General features: G+C 36.8%; 1 protein-coding gene across 1 annotated transcript in view; it reads right to left on the reverse strand.

Annotated features, from left to right (window-relative positions):
• Positions 1-309: 309 nt before the first annotated feature.
• LOC125778237 (uncharacterized) overlaps positions 310-26,719 on the reverse strand; it is a 29,252-nt gene continuing 2,842 nt past the window's right edge. Inside the window, exons 2-3 of the mRNA XM_049454897.1 lie at positions 3,354-3,841; positions 310-317 (exon numbers count right to left, since the gene is read on the reverse strand). Coding sequence (XP_049310854.1) covers positions 310-317; positions 3,354-3,841 — 496 coding nt within the window. The remainder of the gene's footprint in view (positions 318-3,353; positions 3,842-26,719) is intronic.

Here is a 26,719-nt window from a genome sequence, read left to right on the forward strand (position 1 = left end):
CAGGATGTTGCCTATAGGCAATGTCGTGTTTGACAAAATATTGAGGTTTGCCTATTTTTGTTTTATTGTAATCTCTTGCCTGTATTAAGTTATAAAAATCACTTACTATATAGCACAAAAACTGTTTTATTCAACTTTTTGTTTTATTTTTTTGCAGAGGCTATTTTAAAAAAAATTTGTGAACACTTGTAGACACCGGAACAATAAGCTCACAATTGAACAATTACAAGACTTTTTCGTAGATACTTGGTATACATATATGTACATATGTATGTACATATGTATGTATGTATGTACATACACAAAATCTTAGTCTACTGCACAAAAAAAAAATGTTAAAATTAAAATAATAAGAATAACGAGAGCTATAACAGCATAAGTACAATGTTTCCTATAGACAGCGTCGTCATGAAAAGGTTAAGTATGGCCTGTGTGCGAGGGATTGTTTCTACACTTCTTAATAGTTGACTTTGACAATTTAGTGTTGCTGATTTCTGAGCTTCCAACAGCGTTGGTTGTTAAATGAGTGTAGTGCCACATGTCACATGTATTGCTAACAAAATTAATTGAGATTCAAATACAGGTAAATTAGCAAAGTGAAACGTTCGAAATGTAGTGTGGTTCAAAAGTGGTAATTTGCCACAAGTGTGTCTCAATAGTTTTCCGCTTACACACGAGAGTCTCATAAAGACTAATTTCTAATTAGAAATACACCTACAATTACAATTACGTACCTATACAATTCTCCTCACATACGGAAGATTCGAAAAAATTAAAAGCAAACATAAGAACGTGTTGTTCCACATCTTCCCCTCAAATACTTTAAAGTATGAAATTACAGAAAAGACAATTTGGCTATTTTGTTATACACACCCATTGCTTATAACGGGTGATCCAAGTATAGGTACTTTTTTCAATAGCTTTACTTTGATAGATCATCGTGTCAAGCTGTCATGTTATTTTTGTTCCGTAATATTTAGCATTTCATCATAGAAAGACTTACCTTACTTTACCGGAACAACATTTACAATTCGTTCAACTTTATTACAAAAATTCACGTTCTGTAGAAAATGTGCTTCGCGATCTTCGCTCAACTTATGGCCAACAGTTAAGGAAATATTTATAGCAGCCGTGGCTGAGCGTGTACAGGAAGACCGTGGAAAGTCGATTCAGCGCCGTTTGCAGCAACACGAAATGACGAATGAAACGACTCGGCTTTTTACGTCGAGATCTTAAATTCAAAGCGTACAAAATACAACTTGTGTGAGAACTGAAGCCGCTCAATCTTCCAAAGCGGCATCGGTTCGCTCTATGAGGTTTTGAAAAGTTCCAAGAATATCTGACGTTCTCCAAATTTTCTTCAGCGATGAGACACATTTCTAGCTTAATAGGTAAATAAACAAGCAAAATTGTCTGCAACCGGAAGAGATTCAAGAGCTGTCATTTCATCCAGAAAAAAATAACGGTTTTGTGTGGTTTGTGGACTGGTGGAAACATCGGTCCTTATTTCTTCAAGAATGATGCCGGTGAGAACTGAACCGTCAATGGCGACCGTTATCGCACAATTAAAACCGACTATTTGATAAATTAAAGCTTCTAATCGCGGCGAAATTAGGTTTTAACAAGATGGCGCCACTACCCACACATCGTATCAATACGAGAGAACACTTCAGTGAGCCGTTAATTTCACGTTCTAGACCGGTTGATTGGCCACCAAGATCGTGTGATGTGTGACTTTTTCCTGTTGGCATATTTAAAGTCTTCATATTTATAAAAATTGCTGAAAAAAGTTCTCAAACATATCTAAGCAATGTCAAAAATTAATGCAATCAGCCCTTTCATTGCTGTGCCTCTAATGATTTAAATATAATTTTCACTGACGGGAAGAACAATATAGTAAAAACTAAGTGAGTCTATGAACATCAAAATGAGTTAATATGATACCAAATTTTACCGAAATTCGTTCACCATTTCATCGTCAATGAAGTATTTCGTTAAATTGGTTAATATTTATGTAATTAGAAGCTTTAATCCTGCAAGCTCGAAGGGTATAAAATATTTGGTTACACCCGTTCTTAGCTCTTCCTTTCGTGTTTTAAGCTGAGTTTCGCACAATTTGAAGAAATTTAGTTTTGACGAAAGAGGAAAGAGAAATGAGTAATATTCGTTGTGGTTAAGTTCCCACATTGGAATCGGAATTATAGGTAAATATATGTATGTATGTGTATATCTCGATTATTCACAATGTCGGGTTTACGTCACAATTATCATACGCAAGTTTGTGGTTATGCTTCATCACTTTGAAAATCCCAGCAACGCTATTACTAACTCTGCCATTTTCGTGAAATACTGTATTGTAAACCTTCGCGGTTAGTAACCCGGGAACAGTATTAAAATAAACGATATAACTTAGCCAGCGTTTCTACAAAATTAAAAAGTTCATTAACTCTTGTTGTAAAGAGTAACTCGATCTTGACACACAATACCTAAATCATCCATCTCAAGTCGCAAAAATTTTCTTTAACTTAAAATCTCAAATTTAGAGACTTGAGACTGTATCACAGTACAGAATCGCGTGGTAAGTGTGCTTTTATAATAAACAATTGACAATATAGTAGATATCTGAATCTTTGATGTTTGAATGAATTTTGAAGCCATCGATTTTGAAAATGTTCGTTAATAAGGAAAATATTTCCTTGAGGAACCCCTAACGAACTAACACTTTGTGTTGAAGAAACACCGTGAATTTTTAATTTCGCACGAGTACTCGTATTAAACAATCATTCCAAAAGTCCTCCATATTTTATCGTTTTTGCGTGGAGTCATTAAAAATTAGTGAAATGAAGGAAATTCGAACATGAAAGTATGTATATTTTTTTTTGTATTATTATTATATATTTTTTTTTTATTTTTGTAAAAAGGCCTTTACCATGTATTTTACTTTCTCTGCTCCTGAAAAATAATTTATTGAATCAGAGCTTCCTTGTAAACGATTACATCAAATGTATTTTGTGTTCCGATCTAAGTTTAGTTTGAAACATGTTATATTTACTTATTATTGTTGTTATTCAGTGTGGTTTGTAGTTCGTTAATTAAATAAATTTTTAGCATTGGAGATATGTTTGACCGTAACGATAGCTGATCTGCGTCTGAAATGAAATTTGCAAGAATTGCGGACATGGCCTGATCAAGATAGAAGACTGATACTGTTGTTGTTGTTGTTTTAACGGAAAGTCAGTTGCGTCAAAGTCCGGTCGGCGTACTGTACGACGTCGTCGACGTAGTCAAGGAAAGACCTTTTGATGCTCCTAGGAGGCGGTTCCGCTCCAAGCAGATGGCTGCAAGGGTGAAACATCCTAGCAGGAACTGCTTGGAGAGGAGTTCATTATGCTGCTTTACAGGGAGCATAAGTGTCTCACAGTGGAGGTGTTCTATGGTAGACATCAAAAGGCATCCCGTCGTGGTCCGGAGTGCAGTAATCTGGTAGGTCTGAAGTTTCCTCATCTGCGTACCACTGCATCCAGGCGACCATATTGGTGCTGCGTAGTTAAGGACCGGCCGGTCAATTGTCTTGTAAGTTGCCAACAACGTTTCTTTGTCTTTTCCCCATGTGCTGCCGGCTAGCGACTTGAGGATTTTGTTGCGGCTCTGTACCTTGGCGATAATCGGGGGCGTATGGGGAGAGAAGGAGCATAGACTATCGAATGTTACACCTAAAATCTTAGGGTTATTGACAGTCGGAATTTTAACGCCATCGACTGCAATATTAAGTTCGTGTCTATACTCCTTCGTCCAGTTCGTAAATATGGTCGCTTTGGATTTCGTGGGGGAAAGTGTGAGGCTCCATTGCCCGACGTGGTTGCAGGAGTTTCGAGATGTAGAAGTTAAACAGTAGCAGGGAGAGGACACCACCCTGCGGAACCCCCTTTTTAATTCTTCGCAGTTTAGATGTTTCACCTCGAAATAGTACGGATGACTGACGACCGTTCTGATAGTTCATGGTCCACCTCTTTAGCCCTGGAGGAAGCGTAGTTTTTTCAATGTCCTGCAATAGCGTTGTGTGGTAGACTGTGTTAAAAGCTTTTGACAAGCCCAACTCTACGAGGATCGTTCTCTCACTGGGTAGTTTCTGGTTGACGCTAAGTGCTGTTGCTGAGCACTTTTCAGAATCCATGATGGTGACTGGCTAGGCTCAAGTGGTGAGAGAAAGTCAGGAGTAGCAAGGCCTCAAGTGTCTTCACTACTGGGGAGAGGAGGGTTATCAGACGATAAGATTCCCCTTTCTTTGCGGGTTTGCCAGGTTTCAGTAGTGGGACCACTCTTCCGATTTTCCACACATCGGGTATTTGAAGAGTGGTCAGTGACAGGTTGAGGACCTTGGTGAGATAACTTACTCAAGTAAGCCGTCGGTTAACACATCTCTTGGCTTTGTCTACCGAAGGGTGCAATGTAAACTGCCGGCTAAAATAGCTCGCGCACTTCTTCGGGTCCCAAGAGGCATGACCATTTAATTGAACTTCAACTCGGTCGTCATGTCTCTTCGGATTAGACAAAGCTTTGACAGTAGCTCAAAGCTTACTCATACCGGTGGAGAGATTGCAGGACTTCAGGTGCTCTATCCATTTCGTCCGCTTATGATGGTTTACCATACGCCGAATCTCCAAATTGAGATCCCTTATTCGGGGATCCCCGGGATCGGCGTGGCGTAAGGTGTCGCGCTCGTTAGCAAAACGGCTGCTCCGGCTGGGAAATTGGGGCGGAGATCCGCTATTCTTCCAGCCGGGATGAAGCGAGCGGTAGCTGCTGCGATCACCTTGCGGAATTGACGTTCGCCAACGCATACGTTCGTTTGAAGGTGCTCTCAGTAAATTCTGTGAAGCCGACCCAGTTAGCTTTGTTAAAGTTAATAAAGGTAAGGTTATCCACAGAAACGAAATCAGGAGGCTTCTCGAGATAATTATGGGCAGATGGTCTGATGCGAGAGTTAGCATAGGTCGCCAGGTTATGCTATTTATCAGACCACCACTAGCAATGGTAATATCAGGCGAGCTATTACAGGTGCCCATAACTCTGGTGGGGGCTTCGTCATTCATTGTGCAGAATGTCGAATCGTCAATCTGTTCCGCCAACTCCATTCCCCTACGATCATTTGACAGGCAGGAATGCCAAAGATCATGGTGCGCGTTAAATTCGCCTAGTACCAAACGGTTTTCACCACGAAGTAACGCATCTATATTCGGGTGATATCCTGGGGAGATGTATATATGAAATATTTCGAGCTCGACATCGCCTGACCGGATAGCTATACCCTGACATTCTAGGGTAGTATCCCTGCGCTCGATGTCTTCATCGATTAGACCATACTGCTCGATCTTACCTTGGAGTCCGTTGCAGTTGAATTGAAGAAGTCTGGTTTGTCGCGGGTGTCCGTGGGTGATCCTGGGGTGAGGGAGTGACGTGTTGGTGATGTTTGTTGCAGCAGCAGAACCCGCAGGGGCGGTTGTCACGCTGGGGTGTTAGTTGGCGACGCCACTGTTGTGAGTTGCGGGGGCAGACTCCTGCAGCATGGGGCAACGTATGATTCACTCCACTCACGTGTGGTGCGCAGGCTGGAACACGCCGAGAAGTGACACCAGCTAGTGCAGGAATTGCACTTACATAACTGATGTAACATTCCGATGTATGGCGGTCTGGCACATGGAACAGACTGTGCGAGGAACCAAGAGTTGCTGATTGGCTCTCGCACGAGGATTGGAGTGGGATGAAAGTTGGGGGGGACAAGTCAGAGTGGGAGCTATGTTGCCTGTTTGAGCTCCTGACTGTAGAGGTCCTCTGTTGGCCACTCGGGTTGAGTGGCGGCGCGGCGCGCGAACTATTTGCAGATTGCACAACCGTAGAGGCCACTCCCTGTCTTAAGACCTGAACAGCTCTTAAGATGGCTCCATCCATTGCATGTATTACACTGAGGTGGAGTTTGGATGGAGCCTTTTTGCGTATAAGCAGCAAAAAAACTCCTCCGGTCAGGAGGTTACGAAGCAACCCTGCTGCAAGGCGTTGTTCCAATGACGACAAACACAAATTAGTACTCACCGATCCAAACGGGGTTAGATCGCCGAAAAAATAGCCCTTGGTCGGATAAAATCCAAGTCAATTCCGGTGCGTAGAACCGGCTGTCGTGGGAATTGAAGGCTGATACTCTTGTCCCTCTATTTTAAAAATAGGCATAAAATTATCTTCCCTTAGTTTTTTTCGTTCCAAAGCAAGCCTTTGCGAGCGCTCGATACTCGACTCTCCGGTACACGATTGCGATGCGATATTTTCGTAGTGGATCGAGCTTTTATAGTATTGACATTTATACATACATATGTACATATGCTTTTAAAATGAAAAACTCTTTATTTCTTTACATTGACTCCTCTCCAGTACTCCAGTGACACCTACTTATATCGACTATTATTATAACGGTGCACCTCGACAGACAACATTTTATTTGAAGATAGGCTGGAATAGTAGGTAGGTAGGAATAGTAGATAAATAATGTTTACAGTTAATAACTTAATGAGAATTGTTGGCATATGTGTAGATATTTTTTAGTGAAATTAGTGCCCTCAAATAGATCTATAAACATTCTGGAAAAATTATTGAAATCAGTAATGCTATAAAATTATAATATATAAGTACTATTTGATTTAAAAACGTTTTTTGGTCTTTCAGCTTAGCTGGTAGATAAACGAAGTTTATTTCCGCTAGCGAATGTCAGCTGCGATTTCACCATTGCATTGAATAAAATATTTGCAGTAAATTCTTTCTGCACGTCAATTGTTATGTTTTGCAAGAAACTCTTCATTAAATTATTCCACACATTCAAATGCACATTTGTTACATTGTATGTTTATATACATATGTATACACGCGCATATTTGTACGTATATTCATGTGTACATTACGCAATTGCAAATCTGCTGCACGCACAAGTATATGCACTTTGTTGCATTATTGTTGTAGGTACTATGTCTGGCAGCCTCAGCGTCTATCTCTGCTCAGACAATTACCACATACATTCATGATTCATTCCGACGACAGACAGTGCAGCTTACAACGTGGTGTGTTCGATTTGCTGTAGGACTGCGAACACATACCAATTTTCAAGTATTCATGTGTATACTCATGTATGTATGTATGTATGTATGTAACAAGAGTGTATATCGAGTCCATCACCTGCTGGTGCGGTTATTGTTTTTGCACAAAAGATGTTATTCTTAGTATTAGCAATTTGTGTTTTGAACCACCTTTGGGCAAAGTCGAAGTGTAACAACAGCGAAGACGGTCTAAAAAATACATAGATTCGATAATTTTTTTTCAAAAATTTCTTCACTTTGCCATAACTCAATATTATTTCAACCTCGATTGCCTATTACCCATATCCATTTGACATTATAAATTACAGGCGAATTCCCCATTACGGACAGTCCTCATAACCGGACATCCCCCACAACTGGACAAAAAGCATGCACACAAGGTTATCATAATTATTTTCATACAAAAACAATTCCAATAACCGTACATGAATACGTTCCAATGGCCAGACATGGACACTTTCGTTTAAATTATCTCTGATAAACGAACAAGATTTCATAATCATAAAAAATAAAAGAAGATTCTGTACAATTTTTTAAATTCCTAATAATTTTTTTTATTTTGTGAGATAGAGTTTTTATGAACAAAACGAAAAATGATCACAACCAACTAAGAAAATATTTTAGACACTTGTTTTTACTTCTTCTCCATAGATGGACAGCTCCCTTATCCGGACAAGAACACTGCGACTATATGTGGGTGTCCGGGTTATGAGGAATTCCACTGCATATGATTTCTTTGTGCATAAATTCAAATTTCGAGTATGATCCTTACCCTTAATTTTGAACCCATGAACTTCACTAGATTTTCTTTCACATTGCTCCTTTTTTAATTTACCTCTCAGAGTTTTTAGAACTTTTAACAGCATATTTAAATAAATTGTTGAAAACAAGGAGCCTGATAATTAAGATTCTTCAGCATTTATGTATGAACTGCTAACGCTGAATCAATTCCTCTCATCTTTCCAATAGTTTTGACAAACATTGTTTTACCTTTTTGAAACAACCGTAAATGAACAGTTAACGGGGAAAAAGTACAATTGTGTTGAGAAAGAAGTCACAAAGCAAACCTGAAAGTGTTCGAGAACAAATCAGCTTTATCGAAGTCCGTAATGATAACATGAATAATACAGTTTTTTGAAGGCCTTAGCTAAAAATCTCGGCATGACACTGACCACAGTTGTCAAGCCCACCCCGTCTTCTGACTTAACTTTTAAATGTCGTAGATGACACCTATCTTTCTATCAAATAGGGTATTAGTTAAATGCTACAACAATAATAGCACAAGTTACTCTTACCCTAAGATGAAGTTTTAGGAAGTCCTAGAAACTTCCATAAGGGGCTCATTTTTATAGACAGATAATATATGTTCACTTCATGCTAGATCAATCGCCAGAGACATACAATTTTACAACTCTGATGGTACGAGACGGCTTTATAGGAGCCGAAGTCAAAATTGAACATGCGCAAGGTGTGCGCGGAGATGGTCGCAAAAGTGCTCACTGACGACCAGAAATTGCGGCGAGAAGAAGTATGCCAAGAAAATTTGAACTTCACACATGTTCAAATTTTCTTGGCATACTTCCTCTCTTGACCCCCATATTTTGAATAACGTAATCACAGGTGACGAGTCATGGATCTTTTTGTATGATCCCGACTTTTATTTTTTGTTTCCTAGCCTAAAAATGCCAATGAAAGGCAAGCTTTTTGAGACGACTGTGGGGATCTAAGCAGCATGCTCTCAAGGTTTTTCCTTCCGCGACGCCTTCAATGCTTGGAAATCACGCTGGCAGCACTGCATCGATTGGTTCAATCAATTTTTTTAAATCGACTCAGTCCTATTACTTTCCGGACAAACCCTTTAATTTTCTTTGGCTTTGCTCTTTGCAAGTTGCGAAAGTTTAAAATGTTTGGTTACATTCAAACTTAGCTATATTTGTTATTATTATGAATAACCGAACGAATGTCGCACATATTAACGTTGCTTTTGTTTTGTAATTATCTATCATCACCTACTGACATACATACTATTTGTATAATGTTATAATGTTTTTAAATTATATATGAAAAGGTCGTAATTAATTGTACTTTATTGTCCCTAGTGTTCCCATGAGCTCTCTTAGATGTACCTTTAAACTAAAATTTCCAATAGAAATCTAGTACTTCTCCAGAAACCCATACCATAAATTAGGAGTTCCGAAAAAATGCTTTGATGGATTATGCTGATAAAAAATCAAATTAGGGGATAATACAAAGATAGTCAAGCTATACTTACATGTGAAAGCAAGAGGCATTTCCACAATATGCATATTTTCATCATAACTAGTAAAGTGCTGAAGTCCTAGAATCCCTATCTAACCTCAAGCGCAACTCTAAAATGCATACTCACTGTTGCCGAATGAAACACTGTGGGGAGGGTTGAATAAAATAGTAGTTCACGGATCGCAGCACATATCTCAAATATCTAACTAACTCTTGAGCACATTAAAATTGTGCTATGGAACCGTAATAACCAAAGCCAGCTCGAGAATTTTTAACTTAATCGTACAAAAAAAGAAAAATTTCCTAAGTGCATTACCGGGTACTGATTACCAAATGCCATTCTTAGTTAAACTTAACGTCGGTTGAGCCGGAGACTATTCTATAAGACTGAGAAAATGTTTACGATTTTTTATCAAGCCAATGTAAGCCACACATTTCTACCAAATTAGTTTAATTTTAGGTTTCCTTGCCGGGTGCTCGTTGGTAGCTATTTGTTGTAGATTTTTATACTTTTGCCCACAATCAATCCGTGTTTATTATTGTTTTCTTATATTTGTTGTACCTTTTGGTAATTAGCAAATTTAGAATAAATTGTGTCCGCCTTCTAGGTATTTACGCACTCAAGTTGTTTGAGTGGGAGTCTGGCAACACACCTCCAGCAAGGCTATCAACACCGCTTCGTGCCAATAATTCTGGCAACAAACACATATGAACATACATACATATGTATGTATGTACAATAAGTAGCACTGACGTAGACACAAATGTTCTGACGCCTTCTTGACTTGGCTCGTGGTTGAAATTCGTGTGAATTTTTCACAATTATCTTTCAATTTCAATTTTTTTGCGGAAACTTTAAAGTTTCGTCTCTTGCCATATATGTATATAGTATGTAAAGGGTGATTTTTTTGAGGTTAGGATTTTCATGCATTAGTATTTGACAGATCACGTGGGATTTCAGACATGGTGTCAAAGAGAAAGATGCTCAGTATGCTTTGACATTTCATCATGAATAGACTTACTAACGAGCAACGCTTGCAAATCATTGAATTTTATTACCAAAATCAGTGTTCGGTTCGAAAATTTTTTATCGACAAATTTTGTTCAGCGATGAGGCTCATTTCTGGTTGAATGGCTACGTAAATAAGCAAAATTGCCGCATTTGGGGTGAAGAGCAACCAGAAGCCGTTCAAGAACTGCCCATGCATCCCGAAAAATGCACTGTTTGGTGTGGTTTGTACGCTGGTGGTTTCATTGGTCCGTTTTTTTTTATAAGTTGCTGTTGGACGCAACGTTACGGTGAATGGCGATCGCTATCGTTCGATGCTAACAAACTTTTTGTTGCCAAAAATGGAAGAACTGAACTTGGTTGACATGTGGTTTCAACAAGATGGCGCTACATGCCACACAGCTCGCGATTCTATGGCCATTTTGAGGGAAAACTTCGGACAACAATTCATCTCAAGAAATGGACCCGTAAGTTGGCCACCAAGATCATGCGATTTAACGCCTTTAGACTATTTTTTGTGGGGCTACGTCAAGTCTAAAGTCTACAGAAATAAGCCAGCAACTATTCCAGCTTTGGAAGACAACATTTCCGAAGAAATTCGGGCTATTCCGGCCGAAATGCTCGAAAAGTTGCCCAAAATTGGACTTTCCGAATGGACCACCTAAGACGCAGCCGCGGTCAACATTTAAATGAAATTATCTTCAAAAAGTAAATGTCATGAACCAATCTAACGTTTCAAATAAAGAACCGATGAGATTTTGCAAATTTTATGCGTTTTTTTTTTTTTTTAAAGTTATCAAGCTCTTAAAAAATCACCCTATATATAGGCTTGTTTGGCTGTTATCACCGAAGACACACTTATCAACTGATAATGTTTGCCTTTGCACCATTCCATGGCGGGAAGCGATAAGGCATAATCTCGGTCAATGTCAACTTGGCAAAAACGTGTACTTCCACTGATTAGTCAGTCAGTCAAAGATATGTTTACATAGCGCTTAACCACTAACGAAAACACTTTCAACAGCAATTCGTTTTGTCAATAAAATTTTAGTTAATGTTGTTATAGCTGCTCAGATTTTAGGCAAGAAAAAGACAAAATGACCACTTTTCTTAAAACTTGTTTTAAATAATAATCAAAAAAAATTTGCTCGAGCACCAAAGTAAGCGAAAAGCATACTATTGAGTCAAACAGTTTAGTTTGAAGTCGAAGAAGTATTAAAAAGTACGGAAATGGCAGCAATTGTTCGAATTTGGCTCAAAAAAAGTGTTGCGGTACTCATCATAACTTGGTGTTGTATCAACCGAAATCGAAAAATTGAACTTCATTCGTTTAATAATAGTTTCTCCCAGATAAAACCGAAAAGGTATTTCGAAATTCAAATTTTTCATTATTTAGAATACTTTGAAGAAAAAATCCGATTTCAAAAGAAACTGTTTAGCAGTTTTTAAATTATGAAAGGCGCCTATTTTGAAAAACGCTTTGAAGCTGCAGGCTGCTCAGTTGTCGCTCTCGCTAGCTTGAAAATATTTTTAAATTTGCGAAAGTTGACAGTAGACCAATAATATGTAGGATAATATAAATCATTCAAAGCTCTAAGTAACTGACGTTATTACAAATAAAATCATAAAGTAGCTTTCTTATGTCATTTGTTATAACAATTGATAATTTAAAACAAAAATATTTACCTATTTACTTATTGTTTGCATTAAAAATATTAAAATTTCATTGATATGAATGGAATTAGTATGACAACAACGAAATTGTGTCCATACAAAATGGACAACTGTGTTGTTCTGTGTACATAACGGCCACTGTTATGTCGCTGCCTTCTTACAAATGTTCATGTAGTAGGATTCACGACGCCATTTACAGTTCACTGTCGCGCTGCCATGTCGTGCCGCTTTCTATATGTACAGAGCGTCAGTAAACAATTTTATGTAGACATACATACATCAATACATACATATGTAAGCACGTATGCATGCACATAGAAAAAGACTGTCAAAACTAAAAAATATAACAAGCAACGAAAATGTTGAGATAAATGAACTACGATCGTGTTAACAAAAGAGAGAAAGAAGAGAGTTCTTTTAAGAGCATGACGAGACCGAATTTGGGGTTTTGTTTGGCCCATGAAATAACAGTCGTACTTGCTCAACGATTGCAATCAGATGATCAGTCATTTCATACAGTTTAAGTGCTCACAATATATAATTAGAAAATAATTATTTGAAATAAGACGTCACAATGCATTGTTATAAATTCGAACCAAATTTGTTGCAAAAGAGCCGAAGTGCATGATGCAATTCGTGACCGTCACAGCGGAACTCTTCTATGAGCGCGTTTGGCTCATTTAAGTTCATGGGCATTTCTCGCAGCTGGTTGAACTGCATATGTATTTGTTGTTATTGATGTGGCTGTTCTCCGCTGTTGTAGGTATTATTTGTGTATTTTGTTTATGCTCCTCTCATTCTTATGGCTTTTAGCGCTGAATCGTCACATAAAAATAGCCGAACAGCACTGCTAAAAGCACGTCATCGGCAGCAATTATAGCAAAAGCAATAACAAAACAAACAATAAATGGTTTAACAACAATAAACATGCAAGCGATAAAGAAGTCATAGCAGCGTGAGCAACAATATAATTACACGCGCTAGCGAGGGCAATGAGAAATGTACAAATGTACACACATAGATACATATGAACATACATATTTACGTCATACTTGATAAAAATTTAAACAAATTTGTTGCTTTATGTACATACATACATACATATGTATGTACTCTAGAAAGAACATACACAGATACATAGCGATATTGAACATTTTACATAAAAATCCATTTGACTAATTATAATAATAAACAAGAAGAAAACGTTAACTTCGATTGCACCGAGGCTACATATAATACCCTCACAAATGCGAAAGATTTCATGCAATAACTTGACTGTTTGTATAACAGATGTATACTAAGTTATCCGATCTGAACAATTTCATCGGAAATTGCGTTATTGTGTTGACGCCTTATAGACTTGACAGACAGTAGCGTTAATCCGGATTTACTGTGCACTTAATCAAATTCAAATTTGTAGGTGGCAGACGGCAGCTATGAGAGTTTGAAACTCTCGTAAATAGCTGATTCTCAATTTTGTAATATTTTTAACGAAAATGGATAGAAGATAAACATTGCGGTTATTACCGACCAATTGTTACAAAACCATTTTTTATTATAAATTGCAACTAACTCTCTAAATTTTGAAAATTAATTGGGAGTTAGCAACGGAATTAACTTCACTAACCCCTGAATCAACCCAGATTAATGCAGTTAAAACTAAATCGACTCAGCTCGTCACGCTGTTCATTTACATATTAAATACACTTATATTTTATAGGGTCTCCACCGTTTCCGTTTGGGTGTTAAAAACTTAATTTACCCTTTTAAAAATGTTTAAATAGGGGTGAAGTTAACTAAACGCCTGCATTTCTTGAGAGGAATGACCTTCCACGCCGCCTTCACAAAACTGCGATAATTGCTTCGTATTTGGCGGGTTCTCTACTTTACAGCTTTCGTGACTTCTGCCCGAAGAAAATATGACTATTTCGCTTGCAATACTATTTAAATCACTGAAAAAAATATAGTATATGTACATATGCATATAAGTATGTATGTATATAAAACAAAACATTACGGCACTCCATAAATGTGACAACTGTCATAGAAAGAATTAAATGACCAGCATCCATTGTAAAAATAACGTTATTTTAATTAGCATAAGCCTCTTCTATTACTTCAAACACAGTTGTAAATTAGATTCAATGTTGTGTTCATATGTATGTACATATGTATGTACGTACGTACATGACCAATTCACCTTCAAGTTGAATGAATTCGCAAAATACTTTGACAGATTATACGTCACACACACTCGCATAATGTACACGGACATATATATATATACGTATGTACATACATACATACATACACATATTTTGGCAATAAAGCTAAACGAAAATAATGCTTTCTAAAAATTCGTACTGAAACTTTTCAAAGTATTCGCTCTAGACACTTAAGCAGTGGGTATTATCGGCATTTCATCATTGACAATAACAACAAAATCGATAGCATAATAAGTAGACTTTAGGTCGCTGATTGCTGCTTTAATGTAGTTGCTTCTTTTACAGTCTAATCTGACCATTTGCTCATCGCTGTTATGCTGAACTTTTGGCTCTTGAAACAATGGCAGCAGCTGTCAGAAACAGTTACAACGCCAGGTATACATGTTTGTTTGTACATTTGTTTGTATTTATGTATGTATGTATAAGAAGTCAGTGTCAAACCAAATGAAAAGTGCGGATGCGTGACTGTGTAAGCTGAAAATGTGACGTAGGCGCAGCGACTGCTTGTTGTTGCTTACAAATATTTAAACAATAAAAATGTTAAGAAAGTTCCTCTGCTTTTTTCACATTCAATTAATTTACAACATTTCCGATATTATATATTTTGAGGTCGTCTAACCCACAAAAAGCGACAAGTATCTGTGAGATACAGATAACAGCGCGATAACGGCGAACCTCAAGCCACAAAGAGCTTGAAAGTAGCAGAGAGACACAAATACATACATATGTACATAGTATGTATTTGTCTGTGGGAACACGAGAGCGTTACGGCGCTAGAGAGCGAGTGCGAGATTGTGTGAGCGCAGCAGAGTGCAATGAAAAAGACAAAAAACATCGTACACTCTTAAAAGCCAACTAAAAATATAAAAAAAATTGCAACAACAACTGCAAAAGTATAAACAAGCCGAAACGATACGCTAATAATAACGGATTGACCAGAAGCGAGACATGCCGGACGTGCTGCCAACAAGCACACACATCCACACGTACATACATATGTATATGTATGAATGTACATTAGTAAGTATGCATGTGTGTAGGTGTGCAAAGACAACAAATAATACGCTTGACAAGCCCAAAAAGCGAAGCACAAATAAGCAACCATAAAAGATAAAATTAAAAGCCGCAAAGAAATGTGGAGTATTTCAAATCTGTTTATACATTTGGAAGTGGAATGTGCACAAATTCACAATTCAGGCGCATTTGCTTAAGCAATTGTAGATATACATAAATATGTATTTTTATTGCTCTTAAATGGTGTTCAATGGTGTTTACTTGTTTGTTGTTATTTGAACAATTTTAGTCGCAAACCGTTATGCACTTGAGTTTGCTAGCTTCGTTGATAACAAGAGGAACTAAAACTCTTCACACATGTCGGCGCGTTTACGTATACCAGATAGATAAGTTGAAGTGCCTAATCGTCTGATGGTTCTATTTCAAGAGCCCTTATAAGTTTTGTTGTATTTGTTACCAAAAGTAATAAATTTGGTAATATGAGGTAAATGTATTACCTGATAAATTATAAGGGGACAACAAATGCTTAGCTTCTAGTTCTCAAGAAATTGCTCAAGAAATTTTATTTTTTCTTACATAGTGTATGTGTGAAATAGTACATAGTAAGCAAGTAACTAATTTAGACGTTTGATTTTGCACCGTGAATGTAGTAGTTGAAGAGAAGAAGATTGTTTATTTAAATGTAGGGTAATTTGTAAGTTTCCAATTCTTTGTGATTAAATTTAAAAAACTATATTTTGATTAACTATTTATATTAATTTTCATATGTTCCTCTTCAATGGAAGACAATTAGTAAAATTTACAAATTAATTCACCAAATTATAGTATTTATACTATATTTCTAATATTTTAGATAGAATTTGGTCATGCTTATGAACTATGGTGCCAAGATGGCCAGCATTGAGTAGGAATGGGCCCTTATCACAAGTAAAGGAATGCGAAGTGGAAGTTTATCACAGATTTTGAAAACATGCGGTATGATTCTCATTTCGTTGAAAATTTCCTCGACCTTGCCGATTTCACAGGATATTTTTGAATATATTAGGTTGAAAAAAAAGACTTGCGGTATTTTCGCTAGTTAGCGCTGAAAGCGCGTAGTTCTAGTTTTATTCGTCGCATCGGGTCATGCTATACCTTTTTGGAAAGCTCATTTCACGTTCGCTAACACGTGTTTGATTGATTGTCGTTTCTTTTAAGTCGTTCGTGAGTTATAGCGTCGCAAACATGGAGCAAAATAAGAAGAAAATACGACATATTTTACAGTACTACTACGATAAAGGCAAAAATGCATCTCAAGCCGCCAATAAAATTTGTGCAGTTTATGGACCAGATACAGTTTCCATTTCCACCGCACAACGATGATTTCAACGTTTTCGTTCTGGTGTAGAGGTGGTCGAAGATGCGCCACGCTCCGGAAGGCCGGTCGTCGAAAATTGCGATAAAATCGCTGAATTGGTCGAAAGAGACCGGCATAGTAGCAGCCGTAGCATCGGTCAAGAGCTGGGCATGAGTCATCAAAAATTCATTTCAATTTCAATAAAAAAAAAAATAAATAAAAATACCGCAGCACTACAACAACAACAATAAACTATCGAAAAAGCAAACAAAATTTTTTTTTGAAAGTGTCACACTGGTATAGCCCCTTAAGAAAATTATCTAATCCAGGCGCTTTGCTGCTTTTAATTTTTTGGTCAATGGCGAATTCTTCTTCACTAACTAGCAGTGGTGGCTCTATGACTTTGGTTCAAGGCTTAGCATAAGAAATACTGTGGTGTTCTGGAAACAAAGTTTCGACAACATTTCCCATAAAGGATGCGCGTTTGGGTTGTTGTGCCTTATTTTTGAATTTTGACATATGTACATATTTTATACGCTGTTGCCCAGGGGTCCTCGTTTGCTTCCTCACATAGTTTTTCAAAACATTTATTTTTACTGCGGCCAATGGCTGACTTCAGAAGCTTCTTTTGACTTTTAAATACCTTTCTGAGACTGCTTTTATTTTCTTCACGCTGATTACGTTGTACGTGGCGTCTAGCTGAATTGCAGAGTATTTTGAGCCCAGCTACTTCTTCATTCCACCAATACGCTGGCCTTCGGTTGTTGTGGTGTAGTGTCCTACGCATGGTTGCGTCGCAAGCTGTGCATGTACCAAGTGCATGGCGTCTTCGCCTTTTATATTTGCTGAACTCCAGACCTTCTCCAAAAATTCGGCATAAAATTCTTTTTGTTTCCAGGTTCGTCGCCCCGGGCGCTTTGATCGCAACAGTATCTTTTTTTTTACTCTGTGGTCGCGACGTGTCACTCTCACAGTTACTACCCTATGCTTTGAATGTAACAACAAATTTTATTTCTCCAAATTTTCAAAAATGGTATTTAAAAACTCCAATTCGGGCAAAAATTCCTGCAATTTGTGTCAAAATTGTACAAGATATAGGGCGAAAATGGGTTTTTTCTATGGCTTTTAATAAGATGTCTTGTAAATTTACCATCAATTTCCTCAAAAACCGTATTGTGAGAATTTTGGAAATTCCTAAAATTCCTTAATTTCATGTACTTAATATCGAAGATATTTGTAAAAATTCACTTTTGTTCGAACCACCTCATGAAACTTGTAGGTAGGTAGATAAAGGGGGCGACAGAACATCTTTGGCCCCGGGCGCCCGAAGTTGTAGCTACGCCACTGCGTTAGAGACTGTTTAGTGAAAAGTAACTAGTCACAAATTGAGATTTTACCTAAAAATGTCTCAAATAGAGTCTAGATACTGTTTACAGAATCCCGCTATCAATTATTTTATCTTTCGAAAAGCCTCAGCAAAGAAATCGCTAACAATTGGTGTGAAAAACTAGGAATTTTTGACAAAACCCCAGGACTTGAAAATGCGATCAAACCCAAAATCTGTATGTTAACATAAATCTGTATGTATGTACTATATGTATGTAAGTATGGGTGTATATACATACATATATTAGTAATGACACGCATAAAATTTGCAAAATCTCATCGGACTTACGAGTCCATTTCTTGAGATGAATTGTTGTCCAAAGTTTGTTAGCATCGAACGATAGCGATCGCCATTCACCGTAACGTTGCGTCCCAGCATCTTTGAAAAAATACGGTCCAATGATTCCACCAGCGTACAAACCACACCAAACAGTGCTTTTTCGGGAAATACTAATGCATGAAAATCCTAACCTCAAAAAATCAATACAAAACAATAAAAAATTAAACTTCGACATACTGTAATTAAAATTATATTAAATAATTAATGCTTCAACGACTACGAACGAATTCATATGCAAGTAGTAATACTGTGGCCAATTAAAGAATACAAAATTTCTGCATGCGTTGCTGATTTGTTCACAAATTATTTGTTTAATTTTCACAAATCTCTCTCCCTCTCTATCTCTCTTTCCCTCTCAATCCGTGCTCAATTTATTTCCGCCCGCCGTGCGGTGAGCGCGGACCAGTGTTTTTGGTAATTGTTGTTATGGCATTTCATTATTTTTATTGTTGTCTCTACATTATGTTAATTTATTTTATTTATTTTCAGTTTGGAAATATTTTGCACTTTTTGACCGAAATTTAAGTTCATGGACATTGTAGTGAAGTTATTTCGACTGAAGGTTTTTTTGTTGTAGTTGTTCTTGCTATTACTGAAAAAATGAGCTTTGAAATAAAAAAGCCGACCACAGCGAGTGTATATTCTCCCCATATGCTTCAAACACACATACAAATAATCATACAATAATGTGTAAATATGTGTATGTATGTGTGTGTATATATGTATGTATGCTATTGAATGTCTGTTGTTATGCACTTTATTAACTCTTCCATTGCTTCTGCTGCCGCAGCGTTAATCGAACTGTATAACTCACAACAAATTGTTGTTGTATTGTTTGCGAAGTGATTGAAATTTCGGCATCTACAAATTATTCATTGCCAGATGAGCGCGGCCTCATAACATGCATTCACACACATACAAATTTACGTTAGTGTGTGTCTAGCGTAAATTAATTTGTTTCTAAACAATATAGGCACGTACATAACTTTAAATATTTAATACTTCGTTGCTGTTTGTTTCGACCCTATAACGTTTAGATGCGGTTAATTTGGCAGCAAAAAACTTCAAATTTTAGAAGTTAAATTGCGAAAACATAAGCTACTTTGATTGTTATCTCTTTTTTGTTAGGACTTTTACCCACCGGTTGATCTTGAGCGTTTATTCACCTCAGCACTTAACATTTTTGTTGCTGCTGTGTCATTATTCACACTATGGCTTTGTTTTTGGTTTACGAGCGCATTGCATTCATTCATATATGTATGTATGTACATATGTATTTATGCCCGTATATACATTAATATAAATATATACATATGGATGTACATATGTAAGTATATGTATATTGTATGTCCTCATTTTTAGTGTCGATTTTTTGGCTATTTTCAGCATAAGAACTGTGAGGTTAAGCTTTTGCTGAAGGCTTTTTTATTATTTGATGAAGGTAAAGTCAACAAGTAGGGAAAAGCTAAGTTCGGGTGCAACCGAACATTTTATACTTTTGCAACTTTCAAGAATCAAAACCAGAGAAAACTTTAAGGTTTAAAACCAATAATATAGAGTAAAGTCACCCGAAAGTTCGAAATTCTTTATACTAAATATATGGGGGCTAAGGGAATAACTATATTTCCCATTTTCAACATACAGCCATACCGTTAAAAGCGTAAGAAGCGTCAATCGAGAGTGATTAGTCTTCGTTGGCGAGCTTCGGAAGATACACCGAATAAAAGTATAATTTTATGTTTAGTTCATTTCTTTCAAGGTAAAACTGATTTTTACTACAAATTTAATAAATTTGCATTTATTAAGTGAATTTCTGTTATGGTGAATCTCTTTTTTCTATTCTTAGTGAAAAGTGTGGAATACTGAAGAAACTCGGAACATAATTGTAGAAGATAGGAAGAAGAGCGAAACATATCAAATATATCTGAAAATTATTCCATTTTGATCGGAGAGACAAGAAATATTTTTGAAAAGCAATACATCCAAGACTGAATACGATGGAGGTCCAAAACCCAAAAATTCTATACACACTGAGCGACATTTACGAAGAAAAATTGCTGAAAACCCTAAAATTTCAACGATGGAGTTGATAGATTTCCATTAGTACAATGCAAAAGAAACTACGAACATCTGATTTTAAAAACTATGTCGTAAGAAAAAACGACCTATGATTTACATTCCGAATATGAAAACAGACTGAAAAACAATAGCTTAATATGCCAACCACATGGAGTATAGTAATTTGGCCCGACGAATCCAAATTTGACCTCACAGTGCATACAATGATCAGTGAAGCATGGAAGGTTCTCTCATGATTTTGAGTTTGGAAGATGTACGAATTATGGTTGCTTCATCCGTTAACATTCTTAGCGAAAATTTAACAGTAAGGGCGGGAAAAATGAATTTGGGGTCGTTTATCTTCCAACAACATAATGACCCAAAACACACATCTTGCCTGGCTACTCGCTTTTTTGAAGAAAGCTTAATCGAGAAACTCAACTGGCCAGCTCAGTTCCCGAATTTAAATCCAATGGAACATTTGTGGTAAACTTTGGACTAGAAATAAGTTTTCTTAGAGATGTAGCGTCAATGGGTGTGAAAATTTCAATGAAAGTATTAAAAAAGGTTATTTCGAAGAATGTAAAAATGTTTTTGTTCAGTAATACAGAGCAAAGGTGCGAAAACTGATTACTAAATTTACTTTTAAACTATACTTTTTCCTTTATTTCTTTTCATTCATAAAAAAATATGCAGTATTGTTCGGCGTTTCATCATGGAAAGACTTCCACCTAAAAAAAAAACGTTAAACTTTATTACGAAAATTCACGTTCTGTAAAGAATGTGCTACACGCGCTTCGCTCAACTAATTGTCAACATAATCGGCCTACTGAACAGCATTTATTATTGGATAATATGCGACCGAATAGACCACGTTCTGCACGAAGCGAGAATATAGCAGCCATACCTGAGAGTGTAGACAAAGACCGTGGAGAGTCGATTCCGCGTTCGCAGAAACTCGGACTGATGTATGGAACAACTTTTACGTCGAGATCTTAAATTGAAAGCGCACAAAAACAACTTCTGCAAGAACTGAAGCAGCTCGACCTTCCCAAGCCACTCGCTTCGCTCTACAGACTCTTGAAAAGTTCCAAGAATATCCGACGATTTCGAGCCAAAGTTAATTCAACGATGAGGCCTATTTCTGGCTCAATGGGTATGTAATCATGCAAAATTGCCACATTTAGGACGAAAAGCTACCAGAAGAGATTCAAGAGCTGCCATTTCATGAAGAAAAACAACTGTTTGGTGTGGTTTGTAAGCCGGTTGAATCATCGGTCCAAATTTCTGCAAAAATGATACCGATGAGAACATAACCGTCAATGGCGACCTTTATCGCGCCATGTTAACCGCGACGATACCGCGTGTCATTCGCCAGTTACCAGCCGAAATACTCAAATGAGTCACCGAAAATTGGATTCAACGGAAGGGCCATCTGAGACGTAGCCGCAGTTAATATTTGAAAGAGATTATCTTCAAAAAATAAATGCCAAGGAATGTTCTTTCGAATGATAATAAACGTTCCTCTTTAATTTGGAGTTTCATTGTTTTTTTCTTTAAACAAGTTTGGGAACTAGTACCTCAGTTTTAGAGATATTGATCTGAAATTTTACACATAGCCAAATGAAAGCTAATTTACATAAATATGTAAATATTGTTTAATTATATTGAGTCTTCATTTAAAGTATTTGCGCTTATCGGAAAATACAGGGTGATGGCCGCACAGATGCATACCTATAGTAACTGTATTAACTGTGTGCATATGGCCACTCTGAACAACTTGCGAACTTCCTTCAAACTTCAAACATACAACTCGGAGTGAAGTTTTTTGTTTTTGCAAATTTATTTCACTTAGTTTTCTTGGGTTGTTTTCTTTAAAGAAATTGTTACTGCTTTGTTTGTTGTTGTATACTTTATTATTTTTGTTATGCTGTTGCGGGCGTTTCTGCTCCGCTTCAGTTATTTCTTGTTGCTCTTAATTTTGTGTTTTTTTTGGGCTTCACAGGTAGTATATGCGATAATGTTTTTATTTTAGATATGTACATATATACATATGTATGCGTGTGCAGCTAGTATGTAGCAGTTGCGTCTGCTTGGAATTCACACACAGTTGCCTATGTGCCTATATGTATACTTGAACTGTATAAATGTATTTGCTTGCTTACATAAAAATTGCAAGTTTTAAATGCAAAACAATAAACATAAATTTACTAGATATTGCTGTTTATATCCACACACACACACACATACACATGAATATTTATGAAAATATGCGCGGCCGGCTTGGTCTTCTCTGCGCCTACGGTTTCGATTTCATTTTCATTATTGCAAATCAAATACTTAATAATTGACGCTTAACGCGACCAGCGGCCAACGAAGCGAAAATGGCATGCAATTCTCATGCAGCGCGCACAAATCGCCACACATACACACAAACATGTATATAGAAACTAAAAGCAAAATGCCAGCGCACACTTCAATTTTTTAATTATATACAGCTGCAACAAAAACAATAATAAACTCAAGCGTATACGTACATTTGTATACATACAAATTAAGGTAGTTGGAAAAATATGTATGTACATATATTAGCTTTCCAACCTTCCAACTTCTTGCTCTTCGTCCAACAGCTAGCCAAAATGAGCATAACGAATCAACTCATTCGTCTGCTTCTTCTTCCACTTCATTCAATAGTGTGTGCCAACACACACAGATCTACACGTAAACCAATGCATATCTTCATTTATGTTTTACTCGTATACCGTCGGTGGTGTTGGTATGTATGTATGGGCATGTGTAAATGTGTATGTCTATCAAAAGAAAGATAACAATGAATGGAGCTGATCATAAGATTATTTACTAAACAGCGTTGATCTTAAATGTTCACGTTATCAGCTCATAAAAATTAATATAAAAATAGTAATAGCCCAACTAATCATTGATAATTACTGGATCAAAAGGAATTAGGAAAACTGACTGACTTTGAATGAATGAATATGAGTTTTTATTAATAATTTATTTAGTAATAAATAGTTGATTTTTGATTTCCATAATAAAATAATATGAAATGAGGACAATTTTGCTGAATATGTCGGGATATGAACAAACTGTGAAAATTCTACCAAAGTGTTTGGGGGGCTGGACCGATATCACTATCACCTAATCTTACTTTTAAAAGACAATGATGTTAAACAATTTTTCTGTTGAGATAAAAAAATATCTTGAATAACGCAGCTTTGCTATGTTGACTATTTTAGTCGACTATCTATTCCAACTTGAATGGTCTTACATAACATATTTCCATCATGTAACGAGTCCCCGCATAACATTGACATGAAGGATTACACCGCGCGCTGCGTGCAATATTTGGTTGACTTAAACGGCATGGTATGTATGTAATTTGAGCAACCATGGATCGGTTTCGCACGTCGTTTACTCTAGTAAATAATGCGAATACTCTATTACTGCTGTAGAGTAGAGTTTCGAAGAAGATACGAATGAGTACATCCGTCCTCGGTCAACAATTGAAGCTGTGCCAATCCACTTCCTGGAAGATTTTGGGGAAGAATCAAGATCTGAAGCCGAACGACACGTACGACCAAGCGTATCACACGTACGGTGATGTGTTATTAAACAAAATTGTCGTAATCATAATAATACTCAAGCATTTGTTGACGCGTCGTCACCGTGTGATTTGCTCTATGGGCAGAGGGAATCATTGATCTATATTTCTACAAACGTTGGGGTACGATAGTATTGAAAAATGTTGATGTGGGCGACCTTTGGTTCCAACGAGACGGCGCAACATATTATATAGCCAACAATCAATATATTGCAGAAACCAAGATCGTGCGATTTAACACCGCTGGTATATGTTTGTCGAGCCGAGACTATTGGCGGCTTGGAAAAGAATTTTGAGCGCGTCATTGCTGACGCCACGATAGCAACAAAACGTGGTCGAAAATGCGGACTCTGGGCTAGAATTTATTCGTGTCAACCGCGGAGGTCCTTGTCACTTGAAATCACATAACGTCAAACCCTCATCTTTGTAATAAAGCTAATTGTTGACCATAACATTAAATTATATGCTTTTAAATTATTCTTAAAAACACCCTGCTATTGGAGTCTTGGGATTACATACATAGGCTGCTATATATATTTCTGGCCTAGGCAATACTAAGTGTTGCCAGGTGCAATCTGACATTTCCATTGGAAAGTTTGACATTTTTTAGCATAACATCACTCAGAACGTTTTGTCATTTAATCGTGAATTGTTTTATTTACAGGGAATTAAAAAATTCATCTCGGCCAAAAAATGGAATTAACTCGTGAACATTTTCGTGCGATCATTTTTCACAACTTTCGACGTGGATTATCACGACAAGAGTGCATCGATGAACTAAAATCTTTGTATGGCTATGAAGCACCATCCTATAGCACTGTGAAAAACTGTTACAACGAATTCAATCGTGGTCGACGCTCGTTCAAAGACGAATTCCGTGAAGGTCGTCCAAAAACAGCCGTTGTGCCAGAAAACATCGATGCCGTACGTGAACTGATAATGCAAGACCGTCATGTAACATACCTTCAGATAGAGGCATGCCTATGCATTTCTCCCACCAGCATACATTCGATATTGCATGAACACCTGGCCGTAAAAAAGGTTTGTTCTCGTTGGATCCCGCACAATTTGACAATCGCTCAAAAAAGGCTCGTGTGGATTGGTGTAAAGAAATGCTGAAAAAATACGATCGCGGTGCTTCAAAAGACGTTTATAAGATCGTCACAGGTGACGAATCATGGATCTATGCGTATGAGCCCGAAACAAAACAGCAATCGACCGTGTGGGTCTTCCAAGACGAGCCAAATCCAACAAAAAAGAAAAAACATTTTCGTTGATAAATATGCCTATTTTCATTATTAGGCCAGAAATATACATATGTATATAGCAGCCCTCGTATCACACATTTTTTTTAATTTAAGAAGGGATATGAAAAAATATTGACCTAATATTGAAATTAAAACCACAATCCAAGCCATTATCAAGTACAGTACAAAGTGTTGCTACAGTTTATCTTCGAATTACCGAAAAATGGTTTTCAAAGAAAAGTTAGAATTTGATAAACAATTTAGGTTATAATTTTATATGCGAACATCAAGTGTGATGTTTACATGTATAAATCCATACGTAAATTAGCATTAATAAGTAGATATGTACATACATATGTATGCTTGCATCCCCATGTGGCTATGGGACGACTATCATTTCCTCACTTTACGCTTCATTAGTTACCAAACATAACCTGCACACTTACTCTCTAACTAAATTATCATTCGAATGCGTACCCTGAAATCATAAACACACATATTATTCATTTGAATGTGTGTGTATATGTGCGGATGATTTAATAGCGATAAAGTGTGGCCTTCAACCACAAGCATAACAACCAAATGTGAATTCTATAATTTATGCATGATAAAGTGAAACCGCAAAACTTGTAGCATGATAGTAAATACAAGTATGTATGTATATACTGACAAGCTAAATATACGAGTATATGTATATACAAAAGCAAAATACACATTGTATTTATTTACTAGTAAGCATATTTGTGTATGTGTGTGCCTTCGGATAATTTGACACAAAAATTTAAATTGGCAGCACATATGTACATATGTATGTATTTCTTAAATTATTGTATATACATAGATATACATATGTACATGTCCGTTACTGCAAACAAGTGCATACAAAATGAAAATCCCAAACCATAATTACCAAAAGCAACAACAGCTACTTTAGCAACGAAATGGAATCTATTTCTCACTCTGTTTTGGCGGTGTGTTTCTTCGCTTAAATCACAGCGAAAAAACACTGAAGCTCTAGTCTCGGCTGAAGTAGTTACGCATGGCTTAATTGAATTCCAACATACATATATATTAAATAACGGCAAATATATACATAAGTATGTATATAAAAATAAAAAATTTTCACTCGCTCCAACAGATCGTTCTACGATTATTTTCCATTTCATATCCCATCTTTCTGTTTACGCACTTCTTTTGTCTGCGCGCTCTTCTTAATCACCTCAATCACTTCTTCGCCGTCATTAGTCGTCTTTGTACTGAAAACGTGTTTCCAGTTGTACTCGTTTCCACCGTTTTCCAGACGTGCACAACAACAAAACAATCACGATACAAAGGTGACAACAAACTAACAATCGTAGTGAACGATAACAGAAAGAATGGAAGTGAAATAAATGCAGATAAAATTTAATA

This window comes from Bactrocera dorsalis, chromosome 4 (genome assembly GCF_023373825.1).
Source record: "Bactrocera dorsalis isolate Fly_Bdor chromosome 4, ASM2337382v1, whole genome shotgun sequence".
NCBI classification, from domain to species: domain Eukaryota; kingdom Metazoa; phylum Arthropoda; class Insecta; order Diptera; family Tephritidae; genus Bactrocera; species Bactrocera dorsalis.